Here is an 18,396-nt window from a genome sequence, read left to right as displayed (position 1 = left end):
CGCGGGGGTGCTCGTGCAAGATGCGTGTGCCGGCCCGCGTGCCCGCCAGTGTGTGTGCGCTCGGGTGCGCTCCTAAGTGTGGCCGGGCGGGCGCCGGCGGGAGAGTCCCGCCCCCTCCCCAGCCTCCGGCCGCCCCTCCCCGCCCCCCGCCGCCGGCGCCGGCTGCCTCTTCGCCTCCACCTCGCTCACCCCCTCCTCCCCGCACTTTCTCCTGCTCCCCCTCCCTCTCGGCTCGCACAGCCGGACTCCGCGCTCGGTTCGCCGGCCGCCCTGGGAATCGCCGGCCGCCACCGCCCAGCCTGCGCCCGCTGTCCCCCTCTTGCTTGGCACCTGTTGGAGGCACAGAGACAGGTGCAGGGGGCTGGGCCGCCGGGGGCGTGAGGGTGAGGGTGAGTGTGCGTGTGAGCCTGTGGGTGCCTCCGGGGGTGTTTGGCTCTCCGGAGGCTGCAATTTCTGGTTCCACTGGCGAGCCAGTCTCAGGAGGTGTCCCCACCTTGGGCTGCAGAGCGGGGACCAGACAGGAAGACAGATAGACCCTGGGGGTTGAATGAAGGGATAGTGGGAAGTGAAGCCCAGAGGGGTGGGTGACACCCGATCAGACAAGTGCCTGGTGCAAAAGAATGGACAGAGCCTCAGAGAGACAGAGGAGGGGGCCTGCGGGCCGCTTGGGGGCAGGCAGGGCCCAGGGCAGAAGGCGGCGCAGAAGGAAGGGCAGGGGCTGGGAAGATGACAAAGGGGCCATCTAGAGGTGAGCGGGCAAGATTGAGGTGGAGCCAGGACCTTTCTGGGGGAAGTGGGCTGGCATCCCCACCCCCAGGAGCAAGGCTTAGGGTCTGGAGGGCCCAGGCCTCCCACCTGCCCCTCAGCTGGCACAGGCTGCCCATTCCCTCACTGCCCAGGAAGGTAACCCTCACAGCGGGGCCCCACAGCCGAGGAGGTTGCCACCTGGCCCTGGGCCAGCAAACAGCAGGTTTGCGAAGTCAGTCGGGCTCACACTCACACCTGCCTCCCCCAGCCAGGGGTCCTGCATGAGGGGCCGCAGGAGCGACCGCATGACCATCAACATCCAGGAGCACATGGCCATCAACGTGTGCCCTGGGCCCATCCGGCCCATCCGCCAGATCTCGGACTACTTCCCCCGCCGGGGACCAGGGCCTGAAGGGGGTGGTGGGGGCTTCGGGGAGGCCCCTGCTAGTCTGGCACCACTGGCCCTGGCTCCCCCTGCAGCCCTCCTTGGGGCCAACACGCCTGAGGAGGGCGCTGAGGTGGACAGCTATGACTCGGATGATACCAGTGAGTTGGGGGGCTTGAGGGACCCAGGGTTCTCATGGGCCCCCCAGGCTGGGGGGGAGCGGGTGGGGCCCTGGGGTGTATGTGTGGGGAAGGTGACGGCACTGCCGCCACAGCTGCAGTCAGTATAGAGATTACAGCTTCAGCAAGGCTCAATATTCAATATTTCTGCTGAGACACTCAGCCACCCACACAGCCCCAGTAGCGGCCCAGCCAGGGACCCAGACGCGCAAGGCTCGCCGGCTGACAGACACAGACACGCAACTCACTTCCACAGCCGACACACAGCCAGCCTGCCCGCCAGTCTCATCCACACCTGGCTTAACACACCAACTCATGCCATCTTTTCCCTCCTCACCAGCCGCCCTGGGCACGCTGGAGTTTGATCTTCTCTACGACCAGGCCTCCTGCACGCTGCACTGTAGTATCCTCAGGGCCAAGGTGGGCACGCCCTGCCTCCCAGCCTTGGCCCGGTTTGCCTCCCAGGCTAGGGGTGAGAGGGGTGGGTTTCCATTCACGCTCCCTTCCCCAGGCCAGGCCCCATGCCCCACCCCCCCCACTCCAGCACCTCTCTTCTTGGCTCTCCAACTTCAAGGACCCAGCCCTCCCTCCACCCCTCCTCCCCAGGGCCTCAAGCCCATGGATTTCAATGGCCTGGCCGACCCCTATGTCAAGCTGCACTTGCTGCCTGGAGCCTGCAAGGTACTAGCCTCCTCCCTCCCGAGCTTGACCCAGTTTGGGGGGGTGGAATGTCTGTCCTAAATCCCCCCAATCTTTGTCTCTACACTTCAGGCCAATAAGCTGAAAACTAAGACTCAGAGGAACACGCTGAATCCCGTGTGGAACGAGGACCTGACATACAGTGGAATTACGGATGACGACATCACTCACAAGGTGCTCAGGTGAGGGCTCCATCCTCCCTGTACCAAGGATTCCAGCTCGGCCTCTCCTCCTGGACAGCTATCATTGCACCCTTCTTTGGTTGGTTGATCTCCCGCCCACTCAGCCCTTCTGAAATGCTCAAGAACAATCAGTGGCTCCCCATTCCCTTTGGCAACAGCCAAAATGTTTCCCTACCCCACACATCTCCCTGCTCTGCACAGGATTGCTCTCTTCAAACCAGACAGGTACATTACTCCTGACCTTTGTTGTGTCTCTTCCACCTGGAACACAGTCCCTGCTTTTGCCCAAATCCCACTCATTGAGGCTGTGCCTCCTGAAAGCTTTCCCTGGTCACTGAGACTCCTTAGAGCCCCTGATGCAGACCTTGGCAGCAGAGGTCTGCCCATTCTGTGCCCTCCCCCATCTCCAAGGAGGGATCCTTTCTGTCCTTCAGGGACAGGTTACCTGCTCTTTATCCCAGGAGGCGGAGCTTTGTGGGCAGCAGTCCCTGGAGGGAGTAAAGGCTTGTGAAAGACCTTTTCACTTGTTCTAGGTAACAGGGAGCCATAGCAGGTTCGCATCAGGGTAGGGGCGTGCTCAGGGTTGTTTTAGGCAGATCGTCTTGATGTTGGATGTGGGGTGGGCTGGATGGGAGGACAGAGGCTGAAGCCAGAAAGACAGGCCCCACATCCCTCAGATGTGAGAGAATGAGAACTAAATAACTGAGTACTCATTTGCACATTTCTTTGACTTGATCCTCCTAGTAGCTTTGGAGGTGGGTACTCTTGACACATGGGTAGATTCTGCAGATGGAGACTGAAGCTTAGGGAAGTCAGGTGACCTGCCCAAGGTCACACGGGTAGCTAGTACATGTCTGACCTAGGATTTGAACACCCCTGTGTGACACATGACACAGGACTCGGGAATGACAACAGAAGGAAGCACAGAGAACCAAAGGAGATAAAGTAAAAGCCATCATTTCTCAACCCTGTGCTCCCTGCCCAAGGCCCATCCAGCTCATACAACCTGAACCGGTGACCCATACCCAGCTGTGCATATTCAGTGAGACCCTGTTTCTCCAGGCCTTGAACAGAGCTATGCGGGATGTGGTGGTCCCCAATACTTGTAAGGGTCCCCTGTAGTAGCTGAAGGACCAGGGACAGACCAGGTAGATGGGAAGGGGTGGGGACAGAGGAATGGGGCAAGTCAAAGCATCCTCCTCCAGCTCCAGGCCTGGTGCTCACCACACAGCCCCCAGGCGACAGCCCAATTTATAGATGCAGCTTAGGGCAGACCAACCTCAGGTGCTCAGAGCTCCGTCGGAGGACCTTTTTCCCACCCTGGAGCGGAGCTCAGGTATCCCAGGAGGCCCTGACCCTGCAGTTCCCTGCCAGGATCTCTGTCTGTGACGAGGACAAGCTAAGCCACAATGAGTTTATCGGGGAGATCCGCGTACCCCTCCGCCGCCTCAAGCCTTCACAGAAGAAGCATTTTAACATCTGCCTGGAGCGCCAGGTCCCGGTCAGTGTGGGGCTCGGGACACCAGGGTGAGGGGGGCACCAGAGAGGTCAGATTTCTAGAACCTTCTCTTTGCCCTCTCAGCTGGCTTCACCCTCTTCCATGTCGGCGGCACTGAGGGGCATCTCCTGTTACCTGAAGGAGGTGAGGTAGCTCACAAGGACCACATCTGGGCGGGAGGTGGTGGGGATGAGGGCTGACCCGTGTGTCTGCCCTGTAGCTAGAACAGGTGGAGCAGGGACCGGGGCTGCTTGAAGAGCGTGGGCGCATCCTGCTGAGCCTCAGCTACAGCTCTCAGCGCCGGGGGCTCCTGGTGGGCATCTTGCGCTGTGCTCACCTGGCTGCCATGGACGTCAACGGCTACTCCGACCCCTACGTCAAGACGTGAGCCCTTGTCCTGTCCCAAGGCCCACCTTCCCCTCCACAGGGAGCTTGACCCCCTTCCTCATCCCTTGGGCCTGGCCTGACTCTGACCATAGCATTCCCCACCCTTTCCTTGACAGGTACCTGAGGCCAGACGTGGATAAAAAATCCAAGCATAAAACATGTGTGAAGAAGAAGACTCTGAACCCGGAATTTAATGAGGTAAAGGAGAGGGACCAAAATTTGAGGTACACTGAGGGGAGAGAAGGAAAGGCAGCACCTCATGGAAGGCGTGGCTTACCCTATTGCAGGAGTTCTTCTACGAGATGGAGCTCTCCGCCCTAGCCACGAAGACTCTGGAAGTCACAGTCTGGGACTATGACATAGGCAAATCCAATGACTTCATTGGTGAGGCAGCAGCCCGTTGGGTGGTCCCCGAGGGTGGGCAGGCCAGCTGTGAGGTGGGCCCTCATTTTGCTGGCTTCTACATTCTCCTCAGGTGGCGTGTCTCTGGGGCCAGGCGCCCAGGGAGAGGCCCGGAAGCACTGGAATGAGTGTCTGCAGCAGCTGGACACAGCCCTGGAGCGCTGGCACACCTTGACCAATGAGCTGCCCCCTGCAGCCGGGGCGCTTTCCTTAGCCTGAGCAGCCGATGGCTGCCCAGCACAGGCCCCTCAGGGCCGGGTCCAGTACCCAACCTTCGCACGAGTGTGTTGCACGTTTACACGGGGTGGATGCCCCGCCCTGCACTACCTGTCTTATTTTGTGAGAGTCTCTGTGACCGTGGGTCTGTCTTCTTGTGAGGGACCGTGGAGATCTATATTCACATATGCAAACTTCCTCCTGCCTGACTTGCTACTACACGCAAAATATGCAAATCACCCGCCCTGTGTACACCTGCAGGGGTCCTGCAGTGTCCCCACCCCAGGCCCCAGCCGCTGCTCCTCTCTCCTGCCTCTCCAGGCTGCCCGTCTCCCCTCCCCTGCAGGGAGGAGGATGGATTAGGGGGGGTTTGGAGGAGAGTGTTTCCACAAAAGGACAAAAAGCAAAAAAGAGCCACTTCTTTAATACAGAATCTTGACTGAAAAAAAAAAAACCTAGCCCTGTACAGCTGCCCTACTCAAGGGGGGCCACCGCAGGGTCACCGCCGCTCTGGGAGGCGGCTGATGCTCCCGGTCACTCACGAAGTAACTGCTCCCTGGAAGGGGCCGGGATGTGAGGGCAGGGCCCCCGTCCCCTGGTGAGAGGCCCAGGCCCGTTTCCTGGGGGACATTCATGCATGTTTATGCCTTTTCTGATTGTGTCAGTGGCCGCAGCATGGCAACTGAGTGTCAATAAACGTCTCTGCGGAAGCCAGGGGCTCGTGTGTGCTGGCAGAGGGTGCTGGGCGGGAGCGTGGGCAGAAGGGCGGTCACTCCGGGATGTCGATCACCAGGTCATCATCCCCATCCAGGGCATCGTCCCCGCTGCCCGCATCGCTGAACATCTGCCGAGGGACGGAGCTCAGGATCGTGGGTGGCGGCAGCTTGGGAGGGGGCAGGGGGGCTAGGGCTGCGCCTACCCCAGCCCCTGAACCCCGGCCAGGGAAGGCCAGCGGCCCTCCCACAGGGCAGTCGGGGGGTCCCACCGCCATCTGCAGTGGGGGCAAGAAACACAGGGAAGGCTCGTCAGGGAGGCCCTGGGACTCTCTGGAGGCGGGCACTGTACCTCCAAGCAGTGCTGGGGGCGGGAGGGGGACCCAGGCTCATTCAAAGGATAGGGGGCGAGGCCAGGCCAGCACGCGCTGGCACCTGGGGGCCTGCCCCACCTCAGCCCCTTTAAAGTCTCCAGTATCTGGGGGTGAGGGGTGGTGATGGAGGTGGGGATGAGGGTGGGGTGGGGTGGGGTGTCTTACAGGAAACCAGGAGGGAAAGACCAGGCCCTGCCCTCGCCAAGGAGGCACCTTGGCTGCCCCCCTAATAGCAGTTGGTGCCAGAGTCAGAGTCAACCTGGACTGCCTGCCTGCCTGCCTCTGGGGACCTCAGACACCACCTGCCACCGCTGGCCTCCTCTCCCTCCTCCTGGGCCAGTGGAGGGTTTTCCAGGTTTTTACCCCTACTGTTGAGGCTTCTACCTCTTTTACCTTGGATGGCCCCGCTTCGGGATCCCCGCAGCCAATGGCCTCGAGCAGGCCCTCCTCTCAGCTCACCTGGGCTACGAAACCAGCCTCCTCACTGGACTCCCTGCCTTCAGCCTCTGCCAGATGCAGCTCCTCCTCCACACTGCAGCCACAGTGAGCTCGCTAAAACAAACCTACATGTGTCATTGCTCCACTCAAGGGCCTCAGGCTCCTCACTGTTCTGGGACAAGGAGTTGGGGTGCTTGAGAGTAGGCGGATCCCTCAGGACACCTAGAGTGTCCTTTTCTCTTTGTCAAGAGTGCTGCATTGTCTTTGGAGGCCTCTGTCCTGCCCAACTCTCCAGCCTCACCCCTGCCAGGTCCCCATGGAGGGCTCTGCAGGCCTCCTACTCTGTCAGTGGGCACAAGCCAAATGCCTACCATGTGCCAAGCAATTTACATTAATGATCTCTGACCATCCACAGTCATCAGGCAGAGGAGGAAACTGTGACTTGGAAATGGGGGTTTTGAGAACCAACCTGCCAGGTCCCAATGGGCAGTATCCAATGTGGCCATGGGGGTGGCAGTAAAGGCCCACAGGTTGCCTTTGTAGCAGATTGCTTAAGGCATTAAACCCTCATGATCTTTCTGCTTCTTAAGGAGCCCCCACCCTCTCCGTTGTGCCTGGGGGACCAGGTGGGTTTTCACCTCAGGGTGTCAGGACTAATGACAAGCAGGAGCCCAGCTCTCAACATCTCAACAGCACCCTTGCACCCAGTACCAGCCACCCAGGTGTGCACATGTCCCCACCCTGGCTCCCTGCCTGGACCTACCCAATGGCCTCCTCAGTGTGACCAAGAGCAGGCAATGCTTATCTGTGGCTTTCTTGGGACCAGACTATTTTCTGTCCTGTAACTCATTTAATCCTCACTAGTGACCCTGCTGGACAATGAAAGCTGAGTCTCAGAGAAGGTAACAACATGCCTGAGGTCACATGAGCACGTGAAGAAGCTAGGATTCAAACCGGGCTCTGAACCGCCCCACTTCCCCTGACTTGCTACCTGTCTCCTCAGCCCAAGTCACGCAAGAATTTCAGTGACGCCAACCTTCTTTACAGCAACATTCTGACTGGGCACTCAGGCCTTCTACAGTCCCACCCCTCTCCAATACCCAATGCTTTCTTATCACTCATGCTCCAGCCTAAATGATCCTTCTGCCATGTCTGTGTCTCTGTCCTTTCTGCTGCTGCCTCAGCCTGGACGGTCCAAATCTCATGTATGCTGGGCACAAACGTTACCTCTTCTTTGGGGCCTTCTCTGATTTACTCCCTCCCTCATACACAACAATTATGAGGGCCCTCTTTGAACATTTTCTCTCCTGTTATGTTGAGAACTTAAGTTTCCTGATAGCTCTCTAGCTCAGGATCCAGTATCAACCAGAAAGCCTTGGCCATGTTCCACGCCACACCTCTACCCTTCTGCACCCGACCCCACCCCTGTTCTCTTCCACCACCCTGCCCTGCAGGTCAGGAGCAAAAACCCTACTCAGTAGAGCAAAGGGCTGTAATAGCATCCCCTTTTTTAGGCTCAAGGGTCAAGGTCACACAGAGGAAGTGGCAGAGCTGGGATATGAACTCCTAACCACCACAAACATGGCCTCCCCCATCTACTGCCTGCTCCAGAGTCTTGCGTTTGTAGTACATGCAACTTGAGAGCTGCCCAGCCTGGTTCAATTCCACTTTGATTTCTGAGCTGGTAGGGCACTGTGCCTTCTCTGTGTCCTCATCTTTTCCAGACCTCACCCATGTTCTCCTGCTGACAATCACACCCACCTCCATGCTGATGTCTTCCAAATATGTGCCCCCTGAGTCCCAGTCCCAGCTGGTTATCTCACAGGGATTTCCAGCAGCATCTCAACATGTTCGAAACCAAACTCTTCATCTTCCCTCCCCATCTCAGAAAAAGGGTACTTCACTCCTGCATTGGTCCAGGCCCCAAAGCCGAGTCATTCTTGACTTCCTTCTCTCAGTCCACTCTGGTGTTTGGTCCTCCTCTCTTTCAGCCTCTTTCACCTTCTCTATTGCTACCTGGGTTTACTGCAGGTAGCACTTTCACCGACTTCCCTTCCCAACCCCCCATCTATTCACCACACAGCACTGCCAGCAATTCTGTAACATGAAAATTAGATTGGCACTGTGCCCATCTCCTCTGGAGGTTCCCATTCCAGAGCATAAGCCAGAGTCGCCACAATACTTAAAAGGCTGGATACCATCATGGGATTCTCTAACCTGCTCTCCCATCACTTTCCTCCCTCACACTGGCCTCCTTCCTGTCCTTCAACAATGCAGACATGTTCCCTCCTCAGGGTCTTTGCACACTATCCCCTGACGCACACACTTTCCCAGAAAGCCACATGGTTTGTTCTCACCTCTCCCGAGTCTCAGACCAAGTTACACCCACAACATGCAAGCAAAACCATCAGTTCCCGTCTGCTCTGGTGCTTTCCAATCTCTTTGACTCCATTTTTCTGCCTTGATCCTATTTCTCTAGTCTTCATTCTGCCCATCTTACCAAAAGATAGGGACGGCGTCTGGTACACTGCAGGTGCTCCAGAAACAATCGATTACATTGGTTCGATCACTCATTTATAGACCTAGAATCTAGACCTAGATGGGCACAGAGGAGCGGAGGCCCCTTGAAGTAGCATGGCTCTCAGTGGGTACAGCCTTGACTTGAGTCTAGATGCAGCTCTGCCTAGCAGCACAGGATACCCAGGACCTATGCTAATAACAAGCCTGGCCCCGGCCCCACGCAGCGGTGTGAGGGCAGGACCCCAGGCATCTTCACTGTGAGTCCCTCAAGGCTGGTTTGCCCCTGATTTGTCTCAAGTGCCTGCAAGTGGTCACTTCTCTGATCCACCCCTGGGCTGGGCCCCCAGCCCATTCTGTGCCTCCCTCAGTGAGCTGTCCTCCTGCCATTCTGGCCCCTCCCTAACATCCCCAGACAAGGGTACCTTGAGTTTCCGGGGCAGGCGGGGTCGTTTCTCCCGCTTGGGCCTCATGGGGCTGGGCTCGGGCAGCTGCAGGGCCAGGTAGTCAGAAGGGAATGGGGGGTAGGGGGGGGAAGCCAGCTGCAGGTGGGAGTGGGGGATGGAGATGGGAATGGAGTGGATGGGGGGGGGGGAGGTGGTGAAGGGAAGAAACGCAAACAGGAGAAGAATGGAAAAACAAGAGATGGCGATGAGTGCGGCTCCTGAGAACAGAAGGGGAGGGGGCAGCAGCAGGACTGTGTCCTGGGGTCTGCTCTCCTCAGTCATGTACGCCCCCATTCCTACACCAAGAGAAATGGGCAGCCCCGACTCACACCCCTCCAAGGGACACTCGCTGGGCACACCCAGACATATGTCCCCACAGCTGGGCCAGCTTCATCCTGAGGCCTGGCTCCTCTGCCCAAATGATGCCCTCTTTATTCCCAGGCATCTTAGTTACCACTTAGTTACCCCAACTCACCGAGCTCAGGTATGGGGAGGGGGCCCCGGAGGCCTGAAGGGGAAACCCTGTTGAAGGAGGCAGGGAGAGGCTGGAGGGGGAGGGGACACCCCCCAGTGGAGGGCTTCTCTTCCTGGAGAAAGGACAGGGGAGGGAGTCAGAGGCAGCTAGGAAGCCTAGGTGCCTCCCACCCCCGCCCCTCCCAAGAAGAATGATGGCTTCTTCTCACCTCTTGGGGGCTGGCGTGTCCGACAACTTGGGTGTCCCTTCTGTCTCGCTGTTATCTGAGGATGCAGTGGCATCTGAGTCTGTGAGGGGGGAGGGCTGGTCAGTGTGTGGGAGATGAGGGGTTCCCGTCTACCTCAGAAGGGTGTAATCTCAGTTCTATGGACGGGTTTCAGGGGAATCTGACTCCACAGGTTGGTTCATGTCCTATTTTGGGGAGCCCCTAGTTTTCCCACCTTCTTAAAACATCATTTACAACCTACTTTCTGTCTGGGCTCCTCTATGATAACACATCTGTCAAGAATTTACTATGTGCCAGGCTCTAAATGGGCACTTCACATTTACCATCTGGTCTACATAACCATTCAAGGAGGAAGTAGGACAACTCATTTCTACTTTGCAGAAGTCACTGAGGCTCAGAAAACAGGATTTGGGGCTTGAGAACTTGAGCCTAGGTCTGCGACTCCTTGACCATCTTATGCCATCCTCTACTTAGTCACCTCTAAACTGCCTTCAGCTCCTGTCTTGGCTCTACTCCCCTCCTAGGGTCCTCTTCCTCCACCCCTAGAACCTCCCCCACCTCTATTATCTACCTCCATCCACTCCATCCCAACTGCTGCAAGGTCAGGCCACCACCTCGGCAAAACCACCTGCCACCCGCTGTCCATTCCAACCACACAATATCTTAAAATGTAAACATGGTCACCTCTTTCCTCATGATGCCCCCCACTGCCCAACAGCATTACAAAGTTTCTTTGTCTGGCTTCAAGTTATTTTTCTGGTCTCCCAAGCAAACTGTCCTCTACAGGAAAATGCCAATCTATTTCCTTAACGACGAAATTAATTTCCCAGCTCTTCCCCTTTACTTAGAAGGCCCATCATTTACTTAACAACCAACCACTACTCATGACACACCATTCCCAGTTTCCCTCCTCAGATAGCTCCCTTAGTACATAGCTTAAATGGCACCTCTTGAGAAATCTTCCAGAATCCCTCACACCCAGCTGGCTCTTAGAACTCTCTCCTCTCTCATCATGGTTCTTCTCACGCTGTGTTAAGACATAGGTGAGATGTCTCCCTGGCTAGACTGTAGGCTTCTCCGGGGATGAGTGATGGTTCAACTCTGGCTCTTGCTCCTCAGATTTAGCCGACTCTATGTACATGATTATTTCATGCCTCGCATGCTAAAGTCCCCTCAAACAGTAAGTTCACTGAAGACCTTAGGGAAGGGGCAGGCAAGCACTGAGAGGCTAGAATAAGAGTTGATTTTTGCCATGTCTACATGAGCGGGCTCCTACCTACTTCTTTGACCTCACCTACTATCCTCCTGTAACGTGTATGACTGGGTGGTGCATGTTCCAATAAAACACTATTTATAAAAACAAGCAGCCTCGTTGGCTGCTGCCTGCTGACCCCCAGCTCTAAACCAATGTTTAAAGGTACCATGGAGAGAGGTGACTGTTCATGGGGCCCCACCCAAGAATAGGGACAAATGCCCATCTTAGGGTTTTTCCAAACTGTGGGCCTCAACCCACATTAGTCGGTCATGAATTCATTGGTTTGTTACCAGCATTAAAAGAAAAAGTAACAGGGCCTCCTCTGGTGGCGCAGCAGTTGAGCGCTGGACTGCGAGGTTGCCCGCAGCCTCTGCAGCACCGGTTCGTTCCCTGGCCACCAGCGAGGTTCCCACAAAAAAAAACCAAAAAAACAAAAACGAAAAAAAGAAAAAGTAACAGCCTAAAACAGTATCAGAAAAAGTCATATACAGTGATCTTAATATTGCTTCAACTTTTGTTTTATAAGTAGGTATGCTGAAACCAGTTGTGATGTTAAGATACATTATTGGTGGTAGACGATACCAAAGAGACGGTTTGAAAACACTGCCCAATGTGTTTCAGACTTTCTGCTCTTCAAAAAAAGCCTTTTTACCTCAAAGCACCTGCATGTGTTATACCCTGTCTCCCTCTCACTGGAACCTGCACAAGATTGGTTTCTTCTCATCTAGGTCCCAGCTCAAACATTACTTTCTGAAATACACCTTTCTTGAGGATTCTACTGAGACATTGCCTGCTGCCCACTTTTGCTTAGCCTGCAAACTGAGACTGGCTTTTATGTTTTAAGTTTTGGGGACAAAATTAAAAGAAAAATACTTCACTACATGTGAAAATTATATGAAATTGTAATTTCAGTGTCCATGAATCAAGTTTTATTGAAACGTAGCCAAGCTCATTTATTGATCTAGCACCTATGGCTGCTTTTGTACTACAATAGCAGAGCTATGGAGTTAGAATAAAGATTGTCTTGCAAAGCCTAAAACATTTATTGGTTGGAACTCTACGGGGAAGATTTATCTACCTCTGCTTTACTCCAATCACTACCACCAAACCCAAGTTTTATTTCTCTCTAGTCCTTATTGCTATCTAGTTTCTTTGTATACCTAATACTGCCAACTAGAATACAACACTCCAAAAGGCTTTGTCCATTTTGGTTACCATGTCTCCCTGGTGCAAAGCACAATGCTTGAAACAGTAGATATAGATAGATGCTCAATAAATACTTGAAAAAATAGTAGAGGTGGAGGGCAAGCAACTAGGCTTAAAAACCACTGAAGGTCCCATCAATATCCACAGCCAGGAAGCTTGCTGAAGTGCCAGAAGTCATGTCCTCCACCAATTTTTCATGACCTTGCTCACCAGAAGAGTCTTCATCCACGTTCTCGTACTGAAGAAGTCGGTCTAGGAGAAAACTGGGGGGAAAGGCAGGGAAAACAGCTTTTATTCCCACCAGCAATGTTCTTCAGGGCTCCCATCCTTCCCGCGGACAGGCTGATCCTTAAAACAGCGCCAAGGCAGGCACCATGCATTTGTGGCCCATTCCAAGATGGGGTCCGGGTATAAATACAGGAGCCCTACCACTCTCCCGCCTAACATGTCTCACCTCTTGTCCCGGGACACCTTCAGCAATTTCCTCTGCGCCTTCCTCAGTTCCTCCTGGAAGCACTCGTGTTCCTGCATCACAGGCATGTGGACGCTGAGCCAACGGCTGTTCGTAAAGCCGCCCAGAATCCGAGGTCACATCACCTGACTTCCTTCGCAAGTGGGTAAACTGAGGTTCTACCAGCACCAGGCCTTGCCCCCCCCCCACCTCTCCAGCCCACACTCACGTAGATGAGGAACTTGAGCTTTCGCTTCAGGTTCCGGTATTTCTTCTTGTAGTCCACTTCGCCGTCCGCCGGCCCATTCATGACCGGCCCCGGGAGCAGCACCCCAGCACTAGCCGGAGTCCCGCTACCCTAAGCCGGCTGAGCCCGGCCTCTCAAGCCTCCACTTCCGGAGACTCGGCAAGACTGTGCACGCTAGGACTACAACTCCCGGCGTACCCCTCGCCCGGGGCTCGTACCCACAAGCACGGCCTCTTGGGGAAGACCGGGAAACAAGCGTTGCTTTCAGGGGCTGCGTTGAAGATGGCGTCGCAGCGACGCGATGACGTCATAAAAATGGAGGACGCGGAAGGACGTCCTTCACTAAGAGTGCTTAGCGATTTGAAAGCCACAAGATTTTCCCTCAGGGATTCCTAGTCTCCAGGCGAGGATGCCTGTTCCACTGCTTTCCCAAATAACAGCGGCATAGCCAGTGCCCGTGGCCACGGACGGAGAGAGCGTCGCGAGCTGACTACGTTCACGCAGAGGTTGCCGGCACCGAGTCGGTTTCTAACGAGAAACTTAAAAACGATTCGTTAAGAAAAGGAAAAAGCCGCGAGACCTCCAACTGCCCGAAAAAAGCAAATTTTGTCCGTCAAAGTTCTCGACCCAAAAAGGCCAGCGACCGAGACCCAACGGTCGCTCGCCTCCCGGCGCCACCACACCGCGCGTGCGCAAACTCCCGTCACACACGCGGACGGAGGCCGAGAAGAAAAAAAGGCGGGAGCCGCCGATTTCGTGGTGGTGGGGGGGGGCAAAATGGCGCGGGAGAAGGAGATGCAGGAGTTCACCCGTAGCCTCTTCCGAGGCCGCCCGGACCTCAGGTGCACTGGGAGTTGGGGTTGGAACGGGCAGGGGCGGGCTGGGGACTCCGTTTTGACACCGTGTCTCCGCAGCACGCTCACACACTCCATCGTGCGGCGGCGGTTCTTGGCTCACGCGGGCCGCGACCGCCTGGAACCCGCGGAGAAGCAGGCGCTGAAGCGCCTAGTGGAGGAGGAGCTTCTGAAGATGCAGGTGTGGGCCGGAGCCTGGGCCCCGGGAGGCGGGGCTTTCCCGGGAGGCGGGGCGAACGCCACCTGGGTACCCCTTTGGCTCTCTTGATGCTCGCACAGGGGGATGAAGCTAGCGCCAGGGAAGAGAAGCTAGACCTTGCCAAGGTGAAGAGGCCTCCCACCCCCTGCAGTGACCCAGAGAGAAAAAGGTTCCGCTTCAATTCGGAGTCAGGTTAGTGGCTTCTGCATGGTTGGTTTATTCAGGAAGTTTTTAGTGTGCATGAATTATGACTCAAGGTATCAGATGAAGGGCCGAGGCCACTGAATCAGAAGCCAGGAACAGGTGAACCGATAGCTGTGTTTCCTGATGCTCTTCCTCCATTCACCTGTCAAAACAGGCAACTTGTTACAAAGGAAGAAGGGACAGGAGGAAACTGGCTTAACCTCTTCTCTTCATAATCTAGAACACAGCTCTGCAGCCTCCAGTCCAGAGTGCTTCAGCCCCCCAGCAAAGAAAAAGATGGCAGCAGCAGAAGTCGGTGTGGCCAAGGAGAATCCAAAAAGAGCCTCAAAGAAAACAGTTGAGAGCAGTGATGAGGAAGAACAGAAGAGCCTGATGACAAACGCCAGATTGGAGAAAGAAGTGGAGAGCAGTGAGGAGGAGGATGGCCCTGCCAAAACAAGTAAGGTCTGGAAGGAAGAGAACAGTGAGGAAGAGGAGGAAAAGGCGCCTAAAGGCAGGACTAGGAAGAAAACTGTGACAAATAACAAGCAAGCATCAGGCAATACCTCAGTCAGGATGAAGCAGGCCAGGAAGGAAAGTGAGGACAGTGAGGAGGAGGAACCTGTCCAGATGGGAAAGAAGGCAGAGAGAAAGCGAGAAGCTAAAAGCCACAAGGAAAGTAAAAAGGAGAGTGAAGAAGAAGAGACCCTAGCCGAGAAGGAAGAAGACAGTGAGGAAGAGGAGGATTGGAATCCCAGAGCCCAGAGTAATGGAGGGAAGAGGCCAGCTCGGGAGGAGAGGAGCTGTAAACAGAAAAGCAGGGCAGTGAACCTGCTAGGAGACTGGGGAGACAGAGAGGAACAGAAGGAAAAAGTAGCAGTCAGCAGTGAGGATAACAGCAGGGGTGATGAAAAACCCTCAGTGCAGAGAAAGAGGAAGGTCAGGAGCCAGTGGAAAGATGGGAGGAAGCACAGTGGAAGCAGCGAGGAGGATGAAGACAGCTGTAGAACAGTAGAAACAAATGCTAAAGGCACTGGAAAGACAACCCAAGTGGGCAGGCTCAATGGTGAGGAGAGTGACTCAGAGAGGGAGGTGAGTGACAGCGAGTCAGAGGGAAGACCCAAAGGAGAGAAGAACCACCGCTCTTCCAAGAAGAGTTCCAAGAAAGGCAGGGCACGAAGCTCCTCCTCCTCCTCCTCAGATGGCAGTCCAGAACCCAAAGGTGGTAAGGTAAGGGTGACAACAGGGTGGGAGGCCACTATTAGGGAAAAGCAAGACTGACTCAAGCCCAGGAGGTTTGGCCTTCTGTTGCTGTCTCCTTGCCAGGCTGGCTCTAATCGCAGTGGTGAGGACCACCCAGCTGTAATGAGGCTCAAGCGATACATTCGGGCCTGTGGCGCCCATCGCAACTACAAGAAGCTGCTGGGCTCCTGCCGCTCCCACAAGGAGCGTTTGAGTGTCCTCCGGGCCGAGCTGGAAGCCCTGGGCATGAAGGGTGAGGCTGGGCATGTCCTAGGGGCTGTGGGGGAGGGCCCTGGCTGCTGGGGAAGAGAGGATCAGGAGCTTTTTCTGTCCCAGGTAACCCTTCCTTAGAGAAATGTCGGGCTCTGAAGGAGAAGCGGGAGGAGGCAGCGGAGATCGCCTCCTTGGACATTACTAATATCATCAACTGTTCAGGTGAGGCGCTTTCCTGTCAATTCCTCAGGAGCAGAAGGGGCTTGGACTTTCTTAGCCAATTAACCCCTCACTTCTTCCCCATAGGTCGACCACGCAGACGCACCGCTTGGAACCCTTCAGGAGAAGCAGGTCCCCCAGGGGAGCTATACCGCCGGACCTTGGACTCAGACGAAGAGCGAAACCGCCCCCCACCCCCAGATTGGTCACACATGCGGGGCATCATCAGCAGTGACGGCGAGAGTAACTGAGTTGCCCACTTTCCACTTGTAGAAAGTGTTCATAGCACCCCTACCCCCACCCTGTGCCTGCACAAAGCAGAGTGGACTTCTTCAGAGACTTGCAGCCCCCCGGAACACAAGTTGTTGGGATCCTACTTCACATTTCCAGTTCAAGGTGTTTCCAGGAAGTTATTTTCCAAGACTTAATAAAGTAATGTTTGAATCACCTCTTCAAAACTGGTCCCCCACTCTCACCTCTTGTACTTTGGGCCTGGAAACTGCAGAAAAGCCACTGCCACCCCTGGTCTGGTTCCTTTCATTTCTCCCAAAGTTCTCCAAAGAAATCCCAGCTTTCAGAGCCTGCCATCTAGTCTGCCACCATAAGATCAGAGAATATGGCTCCTATCTTTCCTTCAGCCTGAGCAGTGGGCCTCTCTGTTCACCACACTTTTAGCTATGTCTGAAAACCTAACACCTAGTTGGAAGAAGTAACTGGCCTGAAGAATGAGAAGCACAAAATGAAATGACTTAGGAATAGCTGGTGTTTATGTATGTGTCCTTGCCCCTTCTGCAAACAGCCAGACTTTTTCAGCCTTAAAGGGATGGGTATAGGACCTAGAGCTGGCAAATCAGGGTCTCTGGCTACAGAGAAAGCCAGTAAGGTCACTTCAAGGCTTTGCTGGAATTCCTGCTGAGGTGGTTGGTGCACTTGGGCAGCCAGGGGTCTGTGTGTGAGGGGAACCTTCTGAAAGCACTGTAAGTCCAAACAAAGGGAAGCACAGGGTGAAGAGACTGGTGGGTCTCTGAGGCTGGATCCAGGCATGCCTGAAATCATTAAAATCACTGAAATTTTCAGTTACACAGCCCAATAAATTCTCTTTAAAAAAACAGGTTAACTACCACCTGCCACTGTAGTCCTTAATGCACACCTTAAGACAGAAAAGGTGAGTCCCAGGGTCTGTTAGAATAACCAACAGTTTATTAAAAGCTTGCCATGGGGCTCTGTGCCAGCCCCATAGCTGGGAGGGGCTCCCATGACTGCCCCCAAGCCCAGGAGCAGTCCCTTCCAAGGTCCTTCCCTGTTCCCCTACGCCAGCTCTGATCTCAATTAAAAAAAAAAGATAAAGGACAAGACGGCACAGGACGTCAACAGCAATGGGGGAATGGAGAGACCCAGGCATCCTGACCCCAAGACCCCATCCTGATCCTTCTTTCTTAGGAAGGCCTTTCCTCCCATTCTCCCCACTCCAGGCCCCAGACCTGTTCTGCCACCACCCAGGTCTAGGGGGGTTGGCATCCCCAATCCATGACCCCATTGCAGGGGATAGTATAGTTCTCTGAATATAATATATCTAGACCCGCCCTTGCCCTCCCCCGGGGGACTAGATGAATATTTGACACGCACATCTCCCTCCTTTTCCGAGGCCATGATGGAGAGAGACCTGGCACCATGGTGGGGAGGCAAGGGCTCCTGATCAGCCTTGAGGCACCTATGCCCAAGCCGGTCCTGGGCCACTGGCCAGCCCAAGAAGCTCATGAGATGAGGAAGTTTGAGGGGAGCTGGAGTCAACATCCTGTCCCCCCACCCATGGATGAGCCACAGCTTACTGCCCTCCAGGATCAGGCTCCACCCACCCTTGCCCCTACCCCATTCATCTGCTTATCCACCTTGCACTTCAGGAATAGAAGTGGGAGGAGCCATTAAGGATGTGGGAAGCAACACTGGTGCTGCGGCTCAGAGGCCCGGGCACCGCGGCAGCAGGTGGGCCCACGTTGTCACTGCCACTGCCTCCAGAGGCTGCACGCCGCAGGGGCTGGGGACTGTTTCTTAGCAGCAGCAGGGCTCCACCACGGGGTGTTCCACTCTGTGCTGGGGGCCCCAGCCAGTTTGGGGGGCCAGGAGGTGCCAGCAAAGAGGGTTGACGCCAGGCTGGGGGGGGCATGCCTGGTGGAGGAGGGCCATGGCTCCAGTGTGCCCCTGAACGGGGAACAGGACGGGAGGGCCAGGCAGGGGCAGGGGGTGGAGCAGGATAGCCCTGGGCAGCAGCCTCAGCTGGGATGCCCCCCAGAGCCATACTGGAGAATCCCAGCCTCATACTTTCAGCATCGAAGGCCTCAATCTCACGGGCCTGCCGCTCAAGCAAACTCCGGATTCGTTCGGAGCGCCCTGTCTGCAGGGCCAGCAGCTCCTCTTCCACCTGGAGCACCCAGAAGAGAGGTTA

General features: G+C 55.5%; 4 protein-coding genes across 11 annotated transcripts in view; 2 read left to right on the top strand and 2 right to left on the bottom strand.

Moving 5' to 3' along the window:
* Positions 1 to 278: 278 nt before the first annotated feature.
* Positions 279 to 5,405, top strand: DOC2A (double C2 domain alpha). Its single transcript, XM_037507288.2, has 11 exons — positions 279 to 351; positions 1,016 to 1,293; positions 1,652 to 1,731; positions 1,918 to 1,992; positions 2,083 to 2,192; positions 3,567 to 3,693; positions 3,775 to 3,834; positions 3,911 to 4,074; positions 4,194 to 4,275; positions 4,365 to 4,461; positions 4,553 to 5,405. The coding sequence occupies exons 2-11, from the start codon at positions 1,029 to 1,031 to the stop codon at positions 4,696 to 4,698; spliced, it is 1,206 nt and encodes a 401-aa protein (XP_037363185.1). The 5' UTR covers positions 279 to 351; positions 1,016 to 1,028; the 3' UTR covers positions 4,699 to 5,405.
* On the bottom strand, positions 4,097 to 13,744 carry INO80E (INO80 complex subunit E). Of its 5 annotated transcripts, none has more exons than XM_037507291.2 (8): positions 13,026 to 13,744; positions 12,800 to 12,870; positions 12,556 to 12,608; positions 9,867 to 9,945; positions 9,659 to 9,770; positions 9,163 to 9,228; positions 6,242 to 6,334; positions 4,097 to 5,686 (listed from the first exon to the last, which is right to left on the bottom strand). In XM_037507291.2, exons 1-8 carry the CDS (start codon positions 13,104 to 13,106, stop codon positions 5,465 to 5,467), a joined length of 777 nt encoding a protein of 258 aa, XP_037363188.1. In that variant the 5' UTR covers positions 13,107 to 13,744; the 3' UTR covers positions 4,097 to 5,464. The 5 variants fall into 5 exon arrangements, with proteins under 5 accessions (XP_037363188.1, XP_037363187.1, XP_037363191.1 ...); XM_037507290.2 differs by having other exon boundaries at positions 4,098 to 5,686; positions 9,163 to 9,279; positions 13,026 to 13,743; XM_037507293.2 differs by having other exon boundaries at positions 4,099 to 5,539; positions 9,163 to 9,279; positions 13,026 to 13,743.
* On the top strand, positions 13,331 to 16,491 carry HIRIP3 (HIRA interacting protein 3). The gene is made up of 7 exons (XM_037507287.2): positions 13,331 to 13,885; positions 13,958 to 14,078; positions 14,177 to 14,288; positions 14,521 to 15,509; positions 15,606 to 15,774; positions 15,858 to 15,956; positions 16,041 to 16,491. Exons 1-7 carry the CDS (start codon positions 13,821 to 13,823, stop codon positions 16,202 to 16,204), a joined length of 1,719 nt encoding a protein of 572 aa, XP_037363184.1. The 5' UTR covers positions 13,331 to 13,820; the 3' UTR covers positions 16,205 to 16,491.
* Positions 14,313 to 18,396, bottom strand: part of TAOK2 (TAO kinase 2) — a 21,623-nt gene continuing 17,539 nt past the window's right edge. For 3 of the 4 annotated variants that reach the window (XM_037507283.2, XM_037507285.2, XM_037507284.2), the window contains one exon: positions 16,037 to 18,372. In XM_037507283.2, the coding sequence (XP_037363180.1) occupies positions 17,851 to 18,372 (522 nt within the window). In that variant the 3' untranslated portion in view covers positions 16,037 to 17,850. Of the gene's footprint in view, positions 14,443 to 16,036; positions 18,373 to 18,396 lie in introns of those variants that run through there. The other variant, XM_037507286.2, reaches the window with a different exon arrangement.

The sequence above is a fragment of the Talpa occidentalis genome, unplaced genomic scaffold (assembly GCF_014898055.3).
Source record: "Talpa occidentalis isolate TD23 unplaced genomic scaffold, MPIMG_talOcc4v2.1 talOcc4.12, whole genome shotgun sequence".
Taxonomy (NCBI): domain Eukaryota; kingdom Metazoa; phylum Chordata; class Mammalia; order Eulipotyphla; family Talpidae; genus Talpa; species Talpa occidentalis.
Note: the sequence above shows the minus strand (reverse complement) of the source record. Positions and strands in the feature narration are given on the sequence as shown.